Source organism: Equus quagga, chromosome 7, assembly GCF_021613505.1.
Source record: "Equus quagga isolate Etosha38 chromosome 7, UCLA_HA_Equagga_1.0, whole genome shotgun sequence".
Lineage (NCBI taxonomy): Eukaryota > Metazoa > Chordata > Mammalia > Perissodactyla > Equidae > Equus > Equus quagga.
This window is the reverse complement of record NC_060273.1, coordinates 68,632,035-68,648,842: the sequence shown is the minus strand read 5'-3', so window position 1 is coordinate 68,648,842 and position 16,808 is coordinate 68,632,035. Positions and strand designations below refer to the sequence as shown.

The window sequence follows — 16,808 nt, the reverse complement described above, 5'->3', positions numbered from 1 at the left end:
TTTTTAAACGAGTCAAAGGGTCTTAAGACAAAAAGGTTGAGAACTGTTGGTTTAAAGAAATATTTTTAAAAAATAAAATAAAGCTACACACGCGAAAACATTCCATTTTGACATAATTGAATCAACTCTGGGAGGCACTAATTCCTAGGCTGACTGGAATCCCAGCTGCCATTTTGATAGACCTTTGATTAATGAAAAACACAAAAACGAGTGAGGATGTTTACTGCCTAACTAGTGACTGACAGGCGTCAGTTCATTCAAGCCCCACAACTACCATGTGCAGAGGATGCTGTTCCCACATTTTATGCCTGTGGACAACAGGAGGTTGGGGGCCCCCTGGGAGGTCCTGGAGCTTGGACTCTATTGTTGGCAGTCTATCTTCACAGCCTCTACCCTCTAGTCTAACTGCCTTAAGATTCAATATCCCTTAGGTGCAATTTTCTTGATAAGACGAAGGTGTTTCAAAACATGGAATCTAAGAAAGTAGTGAAAAGAAAGGGGATCAACCTGGCCCAACACCTTCACTTTACAGATGAGGAAAAGTGAGGCCCAGAGAGGGGAAGTGACTTGCTAAAGATCACACAGCAAAAAATGAGAACCCACCGGGCCTTACCCCCAGTCAGGAGCTCTAAGAACTCCAACCCAAGTAGGCATTGCGATTATCTCCTTCATAGCAAGTGACATCAAGACCACGCAAGAGACAACACCTCCAATGAAAGCAGCTCGACTTTATTGCAGGGAAGCTAGGGAGGAGGAGGGCGAGTGAGGGTCTCTGCAGGAACTCCGGTCACTGAGCAGGACTGCCAGGCCCCAGGTCTGTCTGGAAGGCAGGAGAGGGTCAGGCCTGGAAGAGATAAGTTAGGTGGAGCAAAGGCGCCATCTGCTGTGCACATGGAGACACTGCAAAAGCAGTCAAGGTTCGCTGAGGGCAGTGGGGGCGGAGGGGGGAAACCCAGGTGCTGGGGCAGGACGGGAAGCCCAGCGGTCAGCCCTGCACACTGCCCCCACCACGTCTGTTACACTCGGCTGGGCTGGAAGCCATTAACCTCGCTGAGTCGACCACCGCTGAGGCCCCCTTCCGGGGAGCTCCCAGGGCTGCTGGGACAGTACTCCCTGTCCTGTTTCAATTCACACTGGGAAGGCAACAGACAAAATCAGGAGGCAACGATTCTGCCAGCCCATCAAGGTGACTTCACAACCAATAAACACTCTCTCTGCTGTTGAAACGGGGTTTCAACTCAGCCACCGGGGAGCTGCTGAAAACAGACCGAGATCTACGCCGCCTGGGGCAAAGCTCGCTGGATGGGTGACTCACCCAGTGCCGTGCCTCTGAATCCACAGGAGCCTTTCCTTACGACACGTGGTTACTGACACAGTACACACAAAACTACATGGTGTCTAGAATTTGCTTCAAAATAATATGGGGGGGCCATAGATGAGACAGTGATGGCAGTGATTTGATAATTGTTGGATCTGGGTAATGGGTACACGGGGATTCATTTTACTACTTGTACGTTTGAAACTTCCTATAGTAAAAAAGCTAAAATAAATGAATAAAAACTACTGTGAGGGGGCCGGCCCCTGGCATAGTGGTTAAGTTCACGCGCTCCGCTTCAGTGGCCTGGGGTCCACAGGTTCTGATCCCGGGCATTGACCTACACACCACTCATCAAGCCATGCTGTGGCAGCATCCCACATAGAAGAATTAGAATGACCTACAACTAAGATATACAACTGTGTACTGGGGCTTTGGGGAGGAAAAAAACAAACAAAACAAAACAAAACCACTGTGAGAATTATTCAGCCATAGAAAAGAAGGAAGTACTGACAGAGGATGAATCTTGAAAAGATGCTAAGGGCAAGAAGTCAGACACAGAAAGTCACACATCGTATGATTCCTTTCATATGAAACATCCAGAATAGGCGAATCCAGAGAGGCAGAAACCAGATCAGTGTTAGCAGGGGCTGGGAGAGGGGGAAGTGGGGAGCGATAACTCAATGGTACAAGGAGTTTTTCTCAAGTGATAAAAAAGTTTTGAAACTAGAGAGAGGTGGTGTTCGTACAACATTGTAAATGCTCTAAATACCACAGAATGCTGTACTTTAAAATGGTTAATTCTATGTCATATGAACTTCACCTCAGTAAAAAAAAACTACTATGAGAAAAATACACATTAAGCTACACAAGGTTTACAACTGGCAGGTGTTATTTTTGTAGGTAAAGAAAATTCACATGCTCAGGCTGTTTCCAATTCAAGGCGTCTATCTTGGGGCTCCCCCATGTGGATAGCCTGCTCAGGATGTTTTTCATCTTCCCTCCCTCCATCCCTTCTTGTCAGAGAACTTTTATATTTTTTATTTTTTTTGAGGAAGATTAGTCCTGAGCTAACATCTACCGCCAATCCTTCTCTTTTTGCTGAGCAAGACTGAGCCTAAGCTAACATCTGTGCCCATCATCCCCTACTTTATATGTGGGACACCTGCCACAGCATGGCTTGACAAGCAGTGCATAGGTCTGCACCTGGGATCCGAACCAGCAAACCCTGGGCCACCGAAGAAGAGTGTGCAAACTTAACTGCTGCGCCACCAGGCCAGCCCCAGAGCACTTTTATCAAACAATCTAATCTTACATGGAGACCCAATATGAAACAGGGCTAGTGGGGACAAATGGTGGGGCCCAGAATCCCACCCACTCACCCTCCCTCAAAACCCTAGGGGTGTAGGAACCAGGTGGTGAACACTGATGCACAGCATGGTAGAAACATTATCCTCCCTTTAAGGATCATCCCTCACATTCAGAGAGATTTCACAGGAACCCCCACATGGCAGGAAAGCGGGGTAGAGGCTGTAGCCCCATTTTACAGATGGGAGGCCTGAGTCTCAGTAATATAGGAAGTGTCCAAAGTCGCATGTGAAATGAGGGCAGAGCTGGAATTAGAATCCCAGAATTTCGATTATTCATCCCGGGCTCCTTCCTGAACATGGGCTGTATCCATGGACAGAAAAGGGATAAGGAAAAGACACATGCGACATCTCACGATTTGCATGTGATGTCACCATACTACAAGACACTGCCATGGCTCAGATTCCAAGGTACACCTTTAGGAAGGAGGCCATACTCAAAGGGGACTGTCACAGCTGGCCAGTCAGCTGTAGCTGGCCGCTGCCTGGGGAGCTCTCCGTGGGCCCACTCACAGAGACAATGCCACCAACCATTATAGAGCTCCAACTCAGGATGCCTGACTCTCCTCCTGGCTCTGCCACTCACCTGTGTGGGGCTTTGGGCAAGTCACTTCCCCTCTCCAGGCCTCATCCTTCTCAAGTACAGTGAGAGCACTGAACCACATCAGGGATGCGACAATCATTGTAACTGCCCCATCAAATGCACTCCATGGGCGGTGACAGCTAGGAGGGCTATGCTGTGAGGGAGTCTGAGAATGCGGCTGGGAACAGAGGGCAGGAACGTTGGATCGATGAGTAAGGTCTGCCCTGGTTTCACAGTGAAGAGTACTGGCCCTGTGCCTCTTACCTGCCCCTCCAGATTACGTAAAATCAAAGAGAATGTCCAGCTTAGACACGCGATTGTTTTTGCAGCGGTCTGGGCAGAGGGCATGCTCAGGAAGCCCACAGCAGTTTCCAGTCGGGAGAGAGGCCAAGTATGAAGTAACTTACCTGGTCAGTGCAAGGGGCTCAAGGTCTAGGGCATAGGCGTCATCTCTGATAGGACAGCCAATTTATCAAAGCAAAAACACATAGCTCTTAACTTAACCCCTGTTGATCAAGAACTGCACCCTCCAAGTCATAAAGGGGGCCCTGGGAGACATTACATAGTACTCTCTCTACTCGCAGTTGGCTGCAAGGATTCCAGGAACATGCGATTTGCAGTAGATAATGAAATATTTTGTTGAAGTGCTGGGGCCTCACCCACCTGCCCGCTTTGGTCCATCCTGCGGGCCAGGGGCCCAGGCCCTTGCTACTTGGGGCCGAGGTAGGAAACGGCCTTTCCTGTTTTCCCCAGGGTCTCCAGCAGAGTGTCCACGCTGTGCTCAGAGTCGATGCAAACCTTCTTGTTGGGCAGGTCAATGTCAAACTGAACTCCTGCAGGAAAAGGAAGTGGGGTGTTGGGGGAGGAAGCAGAGATCCTCCCAGTCACAGTGGGGAAGAGTTCAGGCTCCAAAAGTCTTACTCACAACACCCTTCCCCTTTCCTGCAGACCAGTGCTTAGCCAACTTTTCTTGCAAAGGGCCAGAGAGCATACGTGGCCGTGTGGACTTGGCAGCAAATTCTTCTGTATGCCTATTGTCTTTACAACCCTTTAAACACGTACAAACCATTCTCAGCTGTACAAAAACAGGCTGCAGGCTGGATGACCTGGCCCATGGGCTGCAGTTTGCTGATCCTAGAGTTTGCTCAAGCCTGGGGCTTCTTTTAAGTGTTTTTTTTTTTAATTGAAAAAGTAATACAGACACACCATTAAAAAAAAAAAAAGGGCAAACATTTCTGAATAAAATTAGAATGTATAAGGCCCCCTACTGTCTCCAACCTCTAGAGCACTGTGAGCAGGATGGCATCTACCCAGGCTTTTTCCCAGACAGACAAATGAAAAGCAATTCCCCTAAATGGCATCATACTACATAAATTGGTGTGGCTGTATTTCACTTTCGAATGCCCAGGACGTCTCACCATCTTAGCACACAGAGACTTCCTTCATTCTTTTTAACAGCTACACAGTCTTCCACAGTGTGGATGTACCACACATCTACTCAATCCCCCACTGATGGACACTGAGGTTGCTTCCAATTTTTCACTATTAGCACAACAATGCTAGAGTAAGCATACTTGAACATATCTTACAGAACTTGTGAAAATATTTCTATACCGTGAATTCATACAATGGAAATCGTGGGGAAACAGACAGGTACATTTTAAACGTTAACAGATATTGCAAAGCTGCCCTCCTAAAGGGCTGTGCCAATTTAAAGGCCCCCAACTCAGCAATACATGGGAGGACCTAGAATTGGTCTTGTTGAGACAACAGAGGGTGGAGGGAAAGCCCTTGACTGGTTCCAGGCCTGGCTTCACCACTGACTAGTGGGTGACCATGGGCCAGTCTTGCCCATTATAGGCCTCAGTTTCCCCTCCAGTTCATGAAGGGGTTGGGGTTGGCCAGTTCTTATGGTCCTCCCAGTCAAGTATGCCATTAGACCGTGATTCCTCAGGCCCAGTACTGCTCATCTGGGGCCCCAACCAACTCAGAAAACCCTTCTGACCCTTCTCAAGAGGCCACCCAAGCTGGGGATAGTAGTGAAAGATGGGGAGAAACCTGTCCAAGTTCAAAGGCAGATCTCTAAGCATCAGTCAAGAGGCCTTAAAAATCACATGGCGCAGGGTTTAGTAATAAACTCTGAATTGGTACCTAACGGATACCCGGGGCAAAAAGGTGCAAAGTGCTCTTGCTACACTCTGGGTTTTTGTCTTTTGGTTCAGAAGTGTCTCCTCTTCTTTGGAATAAATATTTTGGTGGCATCATAGAGTTGGAAGAAACTGAAATCATCTAACACAGTACATTTCAAACTGTGCACCCTGAAGCCCTGGGTCCAGGGCAGGTGTCCTTGGCTGTCAAGAGAGAAAGCAGGGCCCCCTTGCTTCATCCACAGCGGGCCGCAATGTGTATGAGGGGCTTCCGAGCAGAGGTTCGTTCTTAAAGTATCCACAGCAAAAGCTGGTGTAGGCTGACATTCCCATACGACAGCTGGGGAAACCCAGGCTCCCGGGAGAAGAGCCCAGAGTCATGTGGTAAGTCAGCAGCCAGGTTCTTTCCACTGCTTCAGCTTCTTTCAAACTAAGATCCTAGTTATCAGGACTGGAAACCAGCCACGACTCACTGGGGGACTTTGGGCAAGTCCCTTCCCTCCCAGGCAACAATGCCAACATCCCCATTCCCCAGATGGAAAGTACGGCTCAGAAGACTGTGTGAAGTGCTAATGAGACCCCAGCCACATGGAAGCCCTTGAAAATGGGGTGTTATTTTCATCCAGGGCTTTAAAAACGAAAATCTTAGAAGACCGACTGCCCTGGCACTACCAGAACTCTGATCACAACTCCGTCCCTCCCTCGTGGGACCCCAAGGCCAGACCCCAGCCCTCTCTGGGCCTCAGTTTCCCCAGCTGAGAATTAAGGGGGCTGGATGAGAATAATGGTTTTCTAAATATGTCCAAAGAAGGTGCTTTAGAAGTGCTACACATGACCGATTCAAAGTTTACTTTTAAATTGTCACATTTTAAATTTTAATAGAAAATGACACTCAGATGTGTCATATAACAAAAGTGATTACACTGGAGATCACCAATGTACTAACGCATGCTGCCAGGGCTCTGGAGCTAGACGGCATGGCCAATCCCAGCTCTGCCACTTACCAGCTGTGTGATCCCAGCCAAGTTACCTAACCTCTCTGAACTTCCTTTCTCTCGTGTTCAAAATGGAGATAATTTAAGAAGCTATCTAGGGGCTGGCCCGGTGGAGCAGCAGTTAAGTTCGCACGTTCCGCTTTGGCGGCCCGGGGTCCGCTGGTTCGGATCCCGGGTGCAGACTTGGCAAGCCATGCTGTGGTAGGCGTCCCACATATAAAGTAGAGAAAGATGGGCATGGATGTTAGCTCAGGGCCAGTCTTCCTCAAAAAAAAAAGAAGCTACCTGAAATGGTTGTGGTGAGGATTCAATGACATGGTCCACAGAAGCTACTAAGCAGAGTACTCGGCACACGCTAAGTACTCAATATATTTCAGTTTTACCATTATTATCAGCTTAAACTCAAGCTTCTCCTGCGCCATGTCTGCATGCATTTGAATATAAGTGTATCTGTCTCCCCCACCCCATTCCCCACCAAGGGCCACTCACTCACCTCCCAGCTTGTTGAGGACCCGAGTGACCGCATTAGAGCAGCCTTCACAGGCCATGTCCACGGAGAACTCGTGCTTCTGAAACAAACAAAGGGGACCATGAGCCAAGTCCTGCAGAGTGACCCACACACTCCACCAGCATGCAGGTCGCCTCCGGGGCCAAGACAGGGGGCAGAGAGACTGGGCAAGATCTGGCTGTCGTCAGACTTCCCAGCAGCCTGTTTCTGACCTCCTACTCTCGTCAACCGCAAAGTCGCGTTAACTGAGGGTTTCTCCATCTCATAGTTTGTTGGATTAAATGAGATAATCCCTCTAAATCCTTTAGCAGTGTTTGGTACACAATGAGTCGAATCACCTGGGAAGCTAGTTTAAAACGGTTTCTGGTTTCACCTTCAAAATTCTGATTCTTGAGCTCTGGGCTTGTCTCGGGACCACCAACAAGTCTGATGTGGGTGGGCCCCAGTACTCTGAGCAATGTTGATCTGGTGGTCTTATTTATGCATCAGAAGATCACTTTCTGCATTAGAATCAGCTGGGAGCTTGCAAAAACTACAGGTTCTGATCAGTAAGCCCGGGCTGGGGCATCCATTATGGCCAGCAAGCCTCCCTGGGGATTCTGACACACGGAGACCATTGCTCTCATCCAAGGGCATCACTCGCAGAGGGAGTACCCAGACCTGGGAAAGGAAAGGATTTGCCGGGGCTCCCAGTGAGCTGGAGGCCAGGCCTGTAAGGGAACCCAGGCTCCTGCACTCTCTGTGCGGGCTCCACATCCTACAGTCTCCAGGATATCTAACGAACCAAGCTCCCAGAAGACAGGGGTTTTGCTCAGTTCACTGCAGCATCCCCAATACTTGGAACAGCGCCTGGTACAGAGCAGGTGCTTAATGCATTTTGTTGAGAGAATGGATGATTGACGTGGCTGGTTGAGGACCTCTGGATCCTTTCCTTTGCTTTCAGACAAAGATTACTTATACCAATACTTCCTTCATTTTTCTTTTTTTGAGGGAGATTAGCCCTGAGCTAACATCTGCCAATCCTCCTCTTTTTGCTGAGGAAGGCTGGCCCTGAGCTAACATCCATGCCCATCTTCCTCTACTTTATATGTGGGATGCCTACGACAGCATGGCTGGCCAAGCGGTGCCATGTCTGCACCCAGGATCCGAATCGGCGAATCCTGGGCCACTGAGAAGTGGAATGTGCGCACTTAACCACTGCGCCACCGGGCCAGCCCCTATACTTCCTTCCTTTTAAAATCTCTAGAAATGAGACCCCTCTTCAGATCCCAGCTCTGACATTTACTAGCTGTATGACCATGAGTAAGTTACTTAACTCCTCTGTGCCTTGGTTTCTACATCTGCAAAATGGGGATGAGAGTCCCTCAGGGTGGTGAATGGAATGAACATAGGATTTTAAGTGTGGTAGCCAGCATGCAAGATGGGCCCGGCAATCTCCGCCTCTGGGTATTTATATTTTTGAGTAGTCCCATTCCACAATATCTCAAGGTTGGTCTGTGGGTCCAGTAGAAGATGGCTGAAGTGATGTTATGTGACATCTGAGGCTAGGTCATAAAAGACCGTGTGCTTCTACATTGCTCTCTCTCCGCGCTCAAGAGGAAGCTGGCTGCTGCGTCTTAAGGACATTCAAGCGACCCTGTGGAGAAGTGCATGTGGTGAGGAACTGAGTCCTCCAGTCAACAGCCATGTGAGGGAGCCATCTTGGAAGCAGATCCTCCTTCCGACGGACCACAGCCCTGGCCAACATCTTCACTGCAACTTCACGAGAGACCCTGAGCCACAAACACCCAGCTCAGCTGCTCCCAGTTCCCTGACTCTCAGAAAACGAGAATTAATAAATGTTTGTTGTTTTAAACCACTAAGTTTGGGCTAATTACCCAGGAACAACAGATAAAACATCAGGTAAAGAGACTCAGACCCAGCAGTAGATTCCACTGGGTAAAAAGTTAGCTATCAGATTTATTATTATTAGTTTGTTCTACTTCCCTCTTTTCTTTCCCTTCAAAAAACAATGGCTATACTTTTCAGGAAGCACTTCAAAAGATTTCAAATCTATTATCTCAATTGGAATTCTGGGCATAGAAATATATCTCGCTGGAAGTACCTCAGGCAAAAATCCCTGCCCCTCAAAGGCCCCAGGCCCCTTATTTATACCCAACAGGTATTAGCCAACTCAGTTTTCTCAACTTCAGTGCGCATAAGAATCATCGGGGAGCCTGTGGACCGAGTGGCTCTGCTGCCACCTGCCTCAGTCGGCTCTGTGGCTCTGGGGTGAGCCTGGGCCGCTCCATTTTTAAGGCACGAGGAAGAGACAGGGAGGCAAGACTACACACTGAGAAAAACTGGTAAAGTAGCTTCTCAAACACTTTCCAAGTCTTAGAACATCTTTGGGTCTGGATCATCATCACGCTGTACAGGGGAAACTGAGACCAAGAGTTAAGCGGCTTGGATTCCCAGCGCTGAATTATTTAACCATGTGACCAGGAGACTACTATTTTATTGACGCCAAATCTGCAAGACCTGCCTTAAATAAAATGGTTCGTTTTTCTTTTCTTCTGGTTAAACAACCTCTGATTCCTTCAGCTTGGTTCGTGACTATTCAATAACCACCACAACAAATGCTGGAAATAGGGATTTGGAATGAGTATTCCAAAATCCTGTCTTTAGGGTGTGGTCCTCAGACCAACAGTAGCAGCAGCAGCTGGGAGCTTGCCAGAAATGCAGCATCTCAGGTCCTGCCCCAGTCAGAATCCTCATTTCAAGACACTCAGTTTATTTCTGCCCACATTACAGTTTGAGATGCTGTTCTAGAACACTAACTACAGCGCGCCCGCAACCTGGTTTTATAAAGCTTTACTGGAACAGAGCTAAGCCCATTCATTTACTTTCACACCATAGTGGCAGACCTGAGTAGCCGTAACAGACCATATGGTTTATGAAGCCTAAAGTATTTACTATCTGGCCCTTTAAGGAAATGTTTGCTGTCTCCTGCTCTAGAAGAACCAACAATCAAGATTCGTCAGTGGTTTGCACCTGTATACTCATCCAAAGCTTTAAAGGGTTTGCAAGACCAATCTAAGACCTAAATCTATTGAATGTCCACCATGTGCCAAATGCTCTTTATTCGCTAAGTTAGCCCTCCCCCAGCCTGGTAAAGGGAAGTAGTCACCCTATTTTACTCAGGAGGAAACTGAGGTTCTCAGGAGTTAACCTAGGGGCCCACAGTCGCATGGGGAGTAGGTGCTGAGGCTGGGATGTGAACCCAGGCGTTCCAGGCTCCAGGGACATCTTGCTGGTTCTGGACCAGCAAACAGCACTGCCGCCCGCTAGCCCCCACAACCCTGACTATTAGCAGGAGTTCTGAGAGTCAGAACACCTTGTGAAGCAGCACAAGGTTTTGCTGCCCAAAGACCTAAAGTCAACAGATATTTGAAGTTTTCCACTGCTGACTAGAGAGAGTGGGTCTCCTTTTGTCCTCCACAGTAGAGAGGTCAGAAGCCAGGAGGTGGTTTCTGGATGGCAAACGTTACAATTCAGTGCTCCCCTCCTCCACCTCTGAGTTGCAAAAGTAAATTTGGTGGGCAGAGGATATGAACAGACATTTTCCCAAAGATGATATACAGATGGCCAATAGGCACATGAAAAGATGTTCAACGTTACTAATCATCAGGAAATGCAAATCAAAACTACACTTAGATATCACCTCTTACCCATTAGAATGGCTATAATCACCAGGACAAAAAAATAACAAATGTTGAAGAGGTTGTGGAGAAAAAGGAGCCCTCATACACTGCTGGTGGGAATCCAAACTGGTGCAGCCACTATGGAAAACAGTATGGAGATTCCTCAAAAAATTAAAAATAGAAATACCATATGATCCAGCCATCCCACTACTGGCTATTTATCCAAAGAACTTGAAGTCAACAATTCAAAGAGACTTATGCATCCCTATGTTCATTGCAGCATTATTCACAATAGCCAAGATGTGGAAGCAACCCAAGTGCTCATCAACCGATGACTGGATAAAGAAGATTTGGTATATACACATACAATGGAATACTACTCAGCCATAAAAAAGACCAAATTGTCCCATTTGCAACAACATGGATGGACCTTGAGGGTTTTATGTTAAGTGAAATAAGCCAGGCAGAGAAAGACAAACACTATATGATTTCACGTATTTGTGGAACATAAACAAACTTATGGACAAAGAGAAGAGATTAGTGGTTACCAGGGGAAAGGAGGGTGGGGGTGGGCACAAGGGGTGAAGGGGCACACTTATATGGTGTCTGACAAATAATAACGTACAACTGAAATTTCACATTGTTACAAACTATTATGACCACAATAAAAAAATTAATTAATTTAAAAAAAGTAAATTTGGGGGTACGGAAAATCTACTTAATGGACAGAGTAATCCATTCTTTACAGAAAATCCCAAGACCAGCCCCACCACTGAATGCTTGATTTTGCACAGTCCCAGCCCCTCAGGGCGTCTACTCTGTCACCTACAGAACAGGTCCTTTAAAGTAGATAAAAAAAGCCCAGTACGCTGTGCAGTTCTTTCAGAGAATCTCAGAACTGGAAGGGCAGGCATGGAGTGGGGTCACATTGGGCAGGTCCCTCCCAGAGAAGGAATTCTTTCTCAAACATCCAGGACGTACAGTCTTGTAACACCGTGATGACTGGGAGTTTTCTAATCCTTCTACTTGAGTGCCTACTATGCGCCAGGCATTGTCCTAAACACTTACGTGCATTACAGTGTTTAATTGTCACCACAATCCCATGAGGTGGGTACCATTATTATCCTTTCTTGACAGACAAGGAAGCTGAGGTTCAAAGGTAAGTTCACTCATTCAGGGGGACACAGCTACTGAGCAGCAGGACCTAGATTGCGCAGTCTCCAAAGTCAAAACATCTAACCACTGTGGTCCTTGTTAAAATGGGGTTGAAACCCGCCTGCCTATAGTTCTGCCCTTACTTGTCCTCGGTCTACGCAAGAGTGGCCACTTCTTGGCAACCAGCTGTTAGTGGCTGTGCCAGATATTCTGCTGGCATTCTCTCCAGTTAATACTAACACCAGCCCTATGAGGTCACAGTTTTTATCCCCATTTCACAGATGAGGAAATCAGGCACAAAGAGGTAAAGCAGCTTGCCCGAGGTCACCCAGCTGGCCAGCAGGGGCACAGATTTTTCAAAGAGGTTCCTGAGATTCCAAGTGTTGGCCTGAGAAACCTCCCAGGTGACACACTCTCCTCCTTGTAGTTTTGTTGGCAGTCCCTCGACCAATACCCTCCTTCCTTCAGCTGTTCATCTGGCGATGTGGTGTCAGTGCCCTCTTCAATCTGATCATCCACTCTGGAGGGTCTTTTGTTTGTCAAAATTCCAAGAAGTGAACAGAGAAGAGAGTGATCCTCAAGCTGGCCTTTCCTTCACTGTCACCCCCCACAAAAACCTGGTGGCCTCCATGGTCCCAGTCCCAGGGTGATTAATGCTGTCCTCGGCAGATTTGCTTAACGGGGAGGGCTGATTCTATCAGGTTCTTTGTCCATACTTTGTATTGTCTGAGGATTTGTCTCAAGGCACCTGCCAAGACCCAAGGGAAACGACACCTGATATGTTTGTGGATCAGCCCAGGGGGCCTCTGGCTCACCTGTTGGCTCCCCAAAGCTAGGCTGCTAAGACACAGGGCACCTGCAGGATACCTCTGGGTTCCTACTTGGAGCAGAACTGTGAACTAGATACCCTGGGGGAAAGTGCTAAACACCACATGACACCAACTCAGGATCTACAGGATGCAACTGGGATCAGAGCTTCCTCCCAAGCCCGTGTTACTACTTTTGTGGTCAGGCCAGGAGAGACTGGGAGCCTGAAGGGGTTTAACCTTGGCTCTGCCCAACTCCCAAGATGACCTTGAATAAGTTACTGGGTTTTTAATATTTTTATCTCAAAAGGCCTTAATTTTCTACAAAATGCCCCATGAGCAACCACGTATATGTGACAAGACTGAGAGAGCTGCAAAGGTGGGCTGAGACCTACTCACTCCTCCCCAAACTCTGTCGCTGAGCAACTGGCGACTTTGGACAGGTCCCTGAACCTCTCTGGGGATCACAGGTTCAGGTTCAGAAAGTGACTAGTAGGAAAGGTTGAAAGCACTGTCTGCATTCAGTGTGGCCCAGCGCTAAGGGCGCAGGCGAAGGCAGGAAAAACACACACCTCTGAAAACCCGCCCTCTCCATGAGGCAACAGCCACCCCATCCCCCTCTTTCACCCCAGCATCCAGATGGAAGGCGCGGGGACTAGGCGTCCCAGATCCGGCTAGCCACCCACTCCCTGTGTGATCTCAGGCGACTCTGCCCTTCTCTGCGTCTCAGTTTCCCAGTCTAGGCAGGGAAGGCTTGGGCTTGTAATCAGGGCAGCCCTAGCAGCTCCGATGTTCTGAAGCTCGGCTCCTAGATAAAACTTCTTTCCGATCCGATCTTCCGGAGGGTCGCAGAAGCTGGGGGCCGGGCGGGGAGAGGTGAGGAGAGAGGCAATAGCTCTGGCCGCGGCCTGAGCCCTGGAATAGCGACATCTGGCCGAGCGGCGGTGCAGCCGACGCGCAAGCCGAGCGCCGCGGGTCTACGCGGGGCGGGGGCGGCGCGGCCACTTACCGGCATGACTGAGGAGGCGGTAGCGGCAGCGATGACGGCTTTCCCGGGTCTGAGCGTTGGCGGGGTGGCTCTTCCGAGAGTGCACGCGGAGAGGCCCCGCCCCCTCCGGCCCGCCCGGCCAGGCCCCGCCCCCCGGCCCCGCGGGCGGGCAGACGCAAGTTGGAACACTGGCCGTCCCGCCTCCTTGCGGCAGGCGGGGTCCCCGGCCGCCCGGCACATCTGAGCCAGGCGGTACGCGGGCCGCTGGGCCAGCCTCCACCGCCTGTTGGCCATTTTTAGAACGCCTGCAGTGTGTCAGGCTGGCGTTAGGGGTTGGGAATCCGTAGAGAGGCTCCCGTAGTGAACAGGCCAGGACCCCGTCCCTTCCTAAAGGGACCATCTCACATGTTCACAAGGTCAATATTTATTGAGTAGCATCCATGGGCCAGCGCTGTCCTAGGCATCCAAGACGGTAGTGGAAAAGACAGCCCAGCAGGGAGCGAAGGAAGCAGGCGATGATGATGCAGTGTTGGAGGAGTTGTGTCGCGAGAGCAGAGAAAGGACCTCTAACTGAAGCTGGAGTGTGTGTGCTGGGGCGGGGGGCGGCTGTTGAAGAGGGGAGGCTTCGGGAGGAGGTAATAATCTGAGTTAAGCGGGAAGAGTCCACGTGCATCTGATGAAGGAAGATGGGGTATTTGGGTAGGAGAGTGCAATTCATGAGAGGCAGCGTTATGGAAATTCATTAGAGATGAGGAAACCCTGTCAAAGAGGAGAGGTAAATGTACAGAATTCTAGTTCCAACATATAAATAAATACATGAATTCCGTCTTTTACATAAAAATAAGCCGGGAATGAACTACCGCAAATGTTACTAGAAGTTATTTTGGATGGGTGCAGGACTACAGGGAAAACCCTGATGTATATATTATTTTTAAAATTTAAAATAGCACGAAAGAGTATACAGCGAAAAGTCTCTGTCCTACGATGATCTTCCCTTTTTAAAGAAAAGGCATACTATACAGAGTTGCACCCTGCTTTTCTCATTTTAGGAACTATCTTAGAGATTTTTTTTTAATAGTCCATATCAATCCCGTCCATTCTTTTTAGTATGACATAGCCTTCTATTATTCAGTTGTACCATAACTTATTTAACCAGTCCCGATGGCAGAAACTATTGCTTGGCTAACCCAACACTCATTCTCAATCTTTTTACTCTAGCTGCTACAGAGGCTGGAACCCCTAAATACTTGCTTTCTCATCCTCCCTTGCAGCCAAGTGTGCCCATATGATATGGCTCTGGCCGATGACTCAAAGGCAGAGTCAGCTAGGAGGCTTCTGGGAAAGCTCTTGCTTTCCTCTCAAACGAAACAGATACCACTCCTTTCCCCTTCCTGCCTAAAATAGTGATGTGCACCATCTAGATGCAAGTGCACCATCCTCCAACCATGAGGGAAATGCCAAGAGAATCACAGAGATGCTGATTCTGGCTGTGTGCTTGCTGAACCCATGCCAACTACAGCTCGTCTCCCACTTGTTATGTGAGAAATGTCAGCCCATCTTTTTAGTTCAGCTGCTGCTACTCAGACTTCATGTTATTTGCCCCTGACACGTTCCTGGTATATCCCCCAATGATGGGCATATGGGTTGCTTCTAATCTTTTAATGCTAATAACTATGATGTAATGATAATCCATATTCATACATCTTTGCTTAATATTTTATGTAAAATAAATTCCTAGATGTGGAATTGCTATTCATTTTTCATTTTGATATAGCCAGATCGCCTCTCAAAGAAGTTTTATCAAGTACATTTTCATACCTCCAGATCAATATGTACTAACCTCACCTGCTCCAATATTATAGGTGATATTTATTTCCTTTTTCCTACTTTTCGTTGCCATACTTTTGTAATGAATATGTATCAAGGAAAGAATCACAGGGAAGAATATTTTTAAAAAGAAGAGTTTGGGAATTCTGAGTTCCAGACTGACAAGCAGTCTCATTACCAGCCTTGTAAACTCGGGTAACCCATTTCATCATTACATGTGTGGGCCTGCGAAATGGGCCCTTTCTGACTGACTGTGCTGTTGCAAGGATAGGAATATATAGACTATAGTCGCGTGTAGGGCTAGGTTCACAGACAGTGGTTGGTGCCTTCTTCCTGGTAATTCCCTACCTCTAGACCACACCTACTAGAGTGACCCTCTGGTGGATGCTGGGGTTAAGCTTTGCAGAGAAGGTCCTTTGTAGCTGCTGCCTACTCCCTCTGGGAGACCAAGTGTCTGTTTTCTGTGTTACAACACAGGTATGCACTAGCTGCCTCCCTGCTTTATCCACCAAGGAACGCTTAGCCTTGGATCAAAGGTTCTGAGCTGAAAGGGCCCTCCCCCACCACCCGGAAGCCATGGCGGGAGAAGAGAGGAGACAAAGCCAAAGGAACCTGGGCTGCAGGCTTGGGAGAGGCGGCATGGCCTCAGGCAGAGTTGCAAACTGGCTGAATCTGGCCTCCAGACATACTTTCTTCTGTTCCTAAAGGGTTCAAAATATTTTTGGATTAGTTGACCACATTTAATTACACTGAGGGTGGTTGCACAACATTGTGAATGTACTTCATGCCACTGAATTGTACACTTAAAAATGGTTAGAATGGTAGATTTTATGTTCTGCATATTTTACCACAATTAAGAAAAAACAAATTTATTTGTAGACTGACATGTAAAAGTAGTTACTTCTTTATTACAAGAACTGAGAAAAGCACTTTTAAAAAAATAAAAATTCCAGATAAAGTTTTAAAAAGAATGAATTCAATTATTCCTCTTGGAAAAAATATTTCATTGCGTTTTTTTTTTTTTTAAAGATTTTATTTTTCCTTTTTCTCCCCAAAGCCCCCCAGTACATAGTTGTATATTCTTCGCTGTGGGTCCTTCTAGTTGTGGCATGTGGGACGCTGCCTCAGTGTGGTTTGATGAGCAGTGCCATGTCCGCGCCCAGGATTTGAACCAACGAAACACTGGGCCGCCTGCAGCGGAGCGCGCGAACTTAACCACTCAGCCACGGGGCCAGCCCCATTCATTGCGTTTTTAAGTGAGAGCAAAACATTTTTTAAATTATTTTATTGAGGTCATAATGGTTTATAACATTGTGAAATTTCAGGTGTGCATTATCATTTATCAGATTCTGTATAGACTGCATCGTGCTCGCCATCAATATTCTAATTTTTAGCTATAAATGTGCCCATTTACCCCTTATGCCAACCTGTCAA

At 47.8% G+C, this 16,808-nt stretch overlaps 1 protein-coding gene across 1 annotated transcript; it reads right to left on the bottom strand.

Moving 5' to 3' along the window:
- Positions 1 to 708: 708 nt before the first annotated feature.
- ATOX1 (antioxidant 1 copper chaperone) lies at positions 709 to 13,818 on the bottom strand. Its single transcript, XM_046668702.1, has 4 exons — positions 13,569 to 13,818; positions 6,901 to 6,976; positions 3,929 to 4,098; positions 709 to 844 (listed from the first exon to the last, which is right to left on the bottom strand). The coding sequence occupies exons 1-3, from the start codon at positions 13,785 to 13,787 to the stop codon at positions 3,974 to 3,976; spliced, it is 420 nt and encodes a 139-aa protein (XP_046524658.1). The 5' UTR covers positions 13,788 to 13,818; the 3' UTR covers positions 709 to 844; positions 3,929 to 3,973.
- Positions 13,819 to 16,808: the final 2,990 nt, after the last annotated feature.